General features: G+C 38.6%; 1 protein-coding gene across 1 annotated transcript; it reads left to right on the forward strand.

Moving 5' to 3' along the window:
• The first annotated feature begins 1202 nt into the window (after window positions 1–1202).
• Window positions 1203–7685, forward strand: LOC129263674 (zinc finger protein 845-like). Its single transcript, XM_054901572.2, has 2 exons — window positions 1203–1313; window positions 2885–7685. Exons 1-2 carry the CDS (start codon window positions 1235–1237, stop codon window positions 5929–5931), a joined length of 3126 nt encoding a protein of 1041 aa, XP_054757547.2. The 5' UTR covers window positions 1203–1234; the 3' UTR covers window positions 5932–7685.

Genomic DNA, 7685 nt, shown 5'->3' on the forward strand with positions numbered 1-7685 from the left:
ATTTCACATGACAATGACGAGAAAATAAAAATATTTCATATTTCATATAATGAAATACAAAAGAAATAGTGAGTGAGTGATGTCATCAGTTCCTCATTTGCATACCGACCGAGATGTGCATATAACTGTTTTGTGAAATTAAGCTAAACTTTAAAGTGCCATAACTTTCTTATTTTACATCCGATTTTGATGAAATTTTCAGTGTTATGCTTGTTGAATTTTTCTCTTTTTATTCAAAATCAAGTTTTTGTTGGGGTGGACTTGTCCTTTAAGAATGGAGCTTAGCAGAAGTGATAATAAGGGCTGCTTAGCAGAGCGAGACTATAGGCACCACTTTTCGGACGGTGACCGCAGCGGTGTCGTCAACATTGAATTCTTAACCAAGTTTAAGTTTTTGAAATGTCATCATGACTTTGATAGAAAGTTTATGGACCTAGTTCATGAAACTTGGACATAAGGGTAATCAATTATTATTGAATATCCAGCCAGAGATTCAGATCACATGACCATGGTCAAAGGTCACTTAGGGTCAATGAACTTGGACCATGTTGGGGAATCGAATCAATATCAAAATCTTAACCAAGGTTAAGATTTTGAAATCCCTGAAGATCCTGTGCAAGTTTCAGGTCACATGACCATGCAAGGTCAAAGGTCATAGGGTAAACAAACTTTGGTCATTTGTGGGGTATTTGTAGTTCTAATTGCCATCATAACTTTAAAGGTTTATAGATCTAGTTCATGAAACTTGGACATAAGAGCAAGCATGTATCAATGAACACCTTGTGTGTGTGTCAGGTCACATGACCAAGATTAAAGGTATTTTAAGGTCAATGAACTTTGGCATGTTAGGGGTACATGTATTTATTGAATTGGCATCATGAATTAGAATGTTTATGGATCTTGTTCATGAAACATACATGTAGACTTTATAAGGATAATCAAGTATGAATGATTGTTTTGCACATGTCTTTAATAGGTCACACGATCATGGTCAAAGGCCATTTTGGATGAATGGACATAGTATTTTATCATCATATGAATGATTTCTTTTGTGAATAATTATTCAAAAGCTGTTTTCAAAGTCTGTACTGCTGCTTTATCAAATTGCGCCATGCAGGCGAGACTGCCAGAGGCATTCCACTTGTAATTTATCTATATTTTAAGACTTTGTTATATTTCTTTTCTTTTCTTTTGTTACAGATGGCATTCGACCAGACCACTTCAAGTTCTGACAATGGAAGGATCTGACAAGAGCTGTATTCGTACTGCAGATAATTCACTACCTTTCAGCCAGAATATAGAGGAATTAATTGGTAAATAAACAATGAGCTTTTGGTGATTTTCTTCAAATTAAAACACTTTTTCATTTTTTTCATCCACAAAATATGAAATTAAACCTTCTAAAGTTAGTATCTTTTCGTGGATAGCAAAAACTATGGTCAGTGGCAATATGGTCAGTGGTATAATTATTTGGCCAGCACCAGAAATTCAACTATTTGTAGCCATTTTGGCAACTTGGATCTGCATTTTTTTTTTCTTCTTTTAATGATCTAAAATGATCTTCAGTCTTCATAACTCTGTTTTAATGAAATCAAATATAGTATGCTGTTAAAGCTAGCATAAGGAAAAAAAATATGTAGTTCCATACATACAATTTGGGGACTCTCCTATAAGATCAATATTTTGACATATTTTTGGATGTTTGTTTTAATAGGAGTGAGTATATACCCTGATTACATTAATAAACTTCCATGTGAGTTTTAATCAAATGAAAAAATGAAATTGGTCCCATTTTAATATAGCCATCATAAGGTTTTGGAAACATCCACTTTTGCTAGGAGTTTGCTAACTCCTTTTTTTTCTTTGAGGGAGGGAAAGAAGTCATGGGAATATAAGACAGGTGCTAATTATAATTTACCAATCTTGAGTCTATATGTGAAGTTTCTTCTTTTACATCTTTTACATATATGCATAGAATTTATATTACACCCCCCCCCCCCTGTAGTATTTTTCTTCTGATGGTGCCACCCTGTCTACAATATTGGGCCTACTTTTACCCTTTTTACACACGCTAAAATTTCCTTAACCCCGTACTATAGGTGGGGCTAAATTGCCATTTAGCCCCACCTATAGTACGGGGTTAAGCTTAGCCCACTTTCTTTTTACACAGCATTTTTGCAAAGTGGGCTAACCCCACCTTTAGTACGGGATTATTTGGCCCTGCAAAAAAGCAGGGTTATCCCAGCAATTGCGGTGCTAAGAGCGATAGTACGGGGTTAAGATCGCTAGTGTAAAACGAAAGTGGGCTAAGCTTAACCCCGTACTATAGGTGGGGCTAAATGGCAATTTGGCCCCACCTATAGTACGGGGTTAAGGAAATTGTAGCGTGTGTAAAAAGTGTACGAGTGAAGTACTTGTACTACAAATGATCGACAAAAACCACTAGTCCGGGGTTAGCGAGTTTCGTGTGTGAAAAGCAAGCATTCCTTATCCGGGGTTAGCGATAACAATTTGGCATGTGTGAAAAGGAAAACAAATAGTATGGGGTTAAGGATAGTACGGGGTTAGCGATAGTCCGGGGCTAAGAAAATCCTGTGTAAAAAGGGTAAAAGTATATTTGCAAATATTTAGATTGATATAGTTCCCATTTACAATAGACAATACTCATATCCATCACTGAATTAGGAGTACTCATTGATGATGAGGGGGCCTTTGCAGTTTTGTCATCCAGTATCTAAAGAGATCTTGGGATATTTTAACTCAAATACTGTAGCCTCAATCAAGGAAAATACGAAAACTTGCTGTAAACAATTTCAAATATCACCTGTTTTCTTTTCATTGGTAGGGTTTCACTCATTTATTTCATCTAAACTTGTCTTTGTAGGAGGTGAGGCAGAAGATGTTAACCCTGCTGGTAAGACTTCATCAGAAGAGATGGATGAATCAAATATGAACTGTGATCCTTTAGTTGGAGATGATTGGGCTGATGACATCACAGTGCCATCTGGTCAGGTGATATCACCTGATATATCACATGATGTGTCACATGACCCTGAAGGTGAAACACTTTCACTTGTAGCACAAGACCACTATCCTGAGATAATGAAACTCCATGACAAGGTCGTTGACACTGGTACCTCTGTAAGTCACCAAGACAGCATTCACACTGATCTGAAAGGGCGTCATCCTGAAGAACTTCTTAGATCACCTGATCGGTCACATGACAGAAGTGTTGGTGTAGGAGGGGAATCAACTCCGTCACATGATGAGCCATATTTCCCTGTAGGATTTGAAAGGAGCCCAAATGATAAATGCGTTGAAAAAGAATGGGTACCCACTGAAGATCTTTTAAGTGAAAAAGGAATGCAAGATATGAACAAGGATCCTGTTCTTGTGGCAGAACCTGAAGAGGACCGGAAACAAGATGACAAAGGTGCCCATCCTGTGAATGCGGACACGGCCCATCACTATACACCATTAAAAAAGAAACAAAAGAAGAAGAAAAAAAGATTGAAGAGTCCTTTGTCACATTATAAAAAGTACCACACTGGATCTGGAGAAAAGGTTTTCGGTTGTGACGTCTGCGGGAGGTTGTTCAGCAACCGAAGCAACCTGACCGTACATACACGCATCCACACCGGATACCAGCCATACTCCTGCAGTGTTTGTGAGAAAGCTTTCAGGAAAAATAGTGATCTTACCAGACACATGCGCATACATACAGGAGAGCAGCCATACACTTGTGATCTTTGTGACAAAAGGTTTAGGTCCCGTAATGCTCTTAACTACCACAGTCGGACTCATACAGGAGAATTGCCTTATCCTTGTGGGATCTGCAGAAGACGCTTCAAAGACAAGAGAAGTCTAAATTGTCACTTTAACGTTCATAGACAAAAAGAAAGTAACCAGTCAGCTCGATTTGATAACCAAGATATAGGACAAGTGCTAAGCTGTGATAAGTGTGGTTTGTCTTTTGAGGATGAAAATAGTCTTTTAAATCACTTTGCTAGCAATGATGGCCATGAGGTATTTCATTGTGATAAGTGCAAGAAGATCTTCACCACAGAGTTGTCCTTTTCTCGACATGTCAAGTCTCATACATCAGAACTGCTTCATCAAAGTGAGTTTTGTGATGAGCTTTTCAAAGACAAATCCATGCTGTTGAGTCATGCCGCAGATGAAGAGGTAGAAATGCATCCTTGTGAGGAGTGTGATGAAACCTTCAGAGACATCAGAACCTTGAACAGGCATAGGGATTCCCAGCACTGCATGGAACAGTTTCACCAATGTGGTATATGTGAGAAGACATTCACGCAACAAAGCCAGCTGATCTTCCACTTGAAGTCCCACCGAAGTGGCCGCAATAGGTGTATGGTGTGTGACAGAGTGTTCACAAGGAACGCAAGTCTGGTTCGTCATATGAGGACACACGGTGCTAAAGGTGACCTGATGGACAGGAAACAGAATGTACATATAGATGATAATAGGGGTCACATTGATACTGAAATATACCATTGTGATATCTGTGACAAGTCATTCGGAAGTGAGGCACTTCTCGCTGGTCACATTGAGTACCACAAGAGGCAGGAGCCTGTCCACCGATGTGGTATGTGTGAACAGACGTTTCCCACTAGCGCCATTCTCCGGCAGCATATGGAATCCTCTCATACAGTGGACAAATCTCATAAGTGTGGGGTTTGTGATAAGACATTTGCACAGGAAAGCCAGTTGACCTTTCACCTGCGGTCGCACATGCCTGATCAGCAATCCCAGTGTCCATTCTGTGAAAGGTCCTTCACGACAACCAGTAGCCTTACCCGACATCTCAAGAAACATCCTCAGGCAAAAGGATTCCTGTTGAACATCAGCAAAGACCTCAAAGGGAGAATGAAAGAGAAGCATCAAGTGAATCAAGTATTCCGTTGTAATTTGTGTCATAAGTCCTACTTGGAAGAAAGTATTTTACTGAAGCATGTAAAAACCCACAACAATGGAAGCTCTGAAATGTCTGGGGATGATGTTGCTTTAATAACTCAAAGTGTATCCCTGAAGGATCACCCTTACCAGTGTGGGATGTGTGATAAGACATTGTCTAATGAAAATCAGCTAAAGCTTCATCTAAGGTCACACGTGAGGGGACGGTTTCAGTGCGCACTTTGTGACCGATCTTTTACCACAAACAGTAGCTTGACGAGGCACATGAAAGTCCATCCCGACGTACCACGAGAAAACTTGCCAAGAAAAGCAAACCAGATCCCCTCAGAAAATGCATCAAAAGATGCAGCTGACAAGTTCTATCAGTGTGATGAATCATTCTCCTGTAACATAAGTCTTGGACGTCATATGAAAAAGCATGCTGGCACGCTTGGCAAAGGTATCGAGAAAAGATCGAATCATAGAAAAGCTTTTGTAGGCCACTCTCAGAGCATTCATCAGTGCAAGAAATGTGACAAGATTTTCAGCGATAAGAAATCCCTTAAGATTCATCGCCAGAGTCATTCAGAGATTCTTCCTTACAAATGTGGCGTCTGTGAGAAGGCATTCTACCAGAGCACCCAGATCGCCAAGCACATGCTGACCCATTCAAGATACCAACCTTTCAAATGTGACTTATGCGACAAGTCATTCTGCCAGAGAGGGGGTTTGAACCGCCACCGCCGTTGCCACACGGGGGAGAAGCCCTACAAGTGTGATCACTGCGATGAGAGCTTCCGAGAGCGAAGACAGCTGATCTGCCACGTTGCTATCCACAAGGGTGAGAAGGCATTCTCTTGTGAGGTCTGTGGCTGTTCTTTCAACCATGGTAGCTCTCTTTCGCGTCATATGGCCTCTCACTCCGGGGAAAAAAAGCACCGATGTGAGGTATGTGATAAAAGGTTCTATCGGAGTGGTCATCTAGCAAGACATCTACTTACTCATGCAGCTGTATAATAGATCTATGCGGCACTCTAGCCATCTATCTATCTAACCCTTACCCTAACCCTTTGAACATCTGTGGATAATTATTCATGATATAACAAATAATTTCCAGTTCAGGGGAAAATGGTTAATCTTAACCAGATGTTGATGACCAATCAGAAATGCTAGAAGTCTGTCCCTGTGAATGTCCTAAATGAAGAACAAAAGCAATTTCTTGGAAGTTTTTACTACAAGCACAGCCACTGTGGAAAAGTAGTGTCATTCAATTTGTTTCTATTGAACATAATTATTTTCTCCATTATCTCTGAAGATGTTGCTTGTCTTTGTGCGAGCTCAACCCATTGTTAAATACACTTCCTGTGATACATCCTGAGACAAGCTGCACCTTGAAAGATAATGGAAAAATGTAAAATTTTGTGTGCAAAATGTCTGAAGAGTTGTACAACTAGTCCTGTCCCTTTGAAGCAACGCGGTAAATTTGGGGGTCACCTGATATATTAAATTGAGATTGACTTTTAAACTTTCATTTTTTTTTTTTTATGATATATTTTTCTGTTTTATCCAAGGGTTTCATTTTCTAAAAGAGGCCCCCGTCTTACAAAGAGTCGTGATTGATTCGATCAACCACAACTATGGAAAGTCAGTAATGTCAACATATAAAAATGCATGTTTGTTCAAAAAAAATTCTAGATATGATGTATATGTATATTCATTGTTTTCTTGACAACTAGTGCGCTGCCCTTTCTTTGCAAAAGGACATTGCGCAAATTTCCTGTAGGAAAAATTACGACATTGATGGATTTTCATATAGTTCAGGTTGATTGGATCAATCACAACTCTTTGTAGGGATCCTGGAGTGCCAAACCCAACAAACGTGGAGCACTATGAGTATATAATAACTGACTATCGATCATTAATACCATTTTGTTACATGTACCTTAAACAGTATTTAATCATTGCGTTAATGATGAATTGTACGGTAACTCTAATCTGCCAAATTATTTGCCAACAATCTGTGGAAAGCCATTAAAGTGTTATTTTCAGACATGCAGTATAATTTGGAGTGAACTTTTGCTATTTCTCCATGCTACAAAACACAATCGATTAGAAGGAATGAATACCATCTATCTATTTTGTGCAATAGTGTTATTTTCTATCATACAAACTTATAAATCTTAAAATTGTTTTAAAAAGTTTTATTTAAAAGTATTGAAAATCAATAAAAAGTATTTTCACCGCCATGGTTAGAAATCATTTAAATTACAAAGTTGCAAAAATATTGTTTGAACAAAGAGTATATGAAATAACAGACATATATTATCAGAGCATTGATTAAAAAGTAAAGGAAAAGCAGGCACACAAACTGCTTAAAAAATTACTTTGCCTTGTCAATGTGCGAGTGCCCGAAAACAAGGGTGATACATGCTTATGTTCTACGACAGGATCAATATCCTTTCTCTTATGCAGGGATTACCACAGTTGATGGTAGATACTGTGTCTATGACATTTTGTGATCCTTTGCGGTGTTCTTGCTACTCAGTATCAGTGCTGCCAATAAGTAGGATTTTATCATATTTACATGAAGTAGGATTTTTAAGGGGAAAGTGACACTAAATAGGATTTTTCACCTAGATATAGGACTTGTGAAACCTGTAAGAATTGTCATTTTTGGTACGTTTTTCAAAACTTTAAGCCTGAAAATTTTGATTTTGGGCTTGAAAATAGGCTAAAAGAGTGAAAGACATGATTACAGTATACACAGTATT

This window comes from Lytechinus pictus, chromosome 6, assembly GCF_037042905.1.
Source record: "Lytechinus pictus isolate F3 Inbred chromosome 6, Lp3.0, whole genome shotgun sequence".
Lineage (NCBI taxonomy): Eukaryota > Metazoa > Echinodermata > Echinoidea > Temnopleuroida > Toxopneustidae > Lytechinus > Lytechinus pictus.

Excerpts from the sequence above, each read along its gene's own strand:
- LOC129263674 (XM_054901572.2), top strand. The coding sequence starts at position 1,235 with ATGGAAGGATCTGACAAGAGCTGTATTCGTACTGCAGATAATTCACTA. Across the intron at positions 1,314-2,884 it reads GAATATAGAGGAATTAATTG|GAGGTGAGGCAGAAGATGTT; the intron begins GTAAATAAACAA and ends TTGTCTTTGTAG.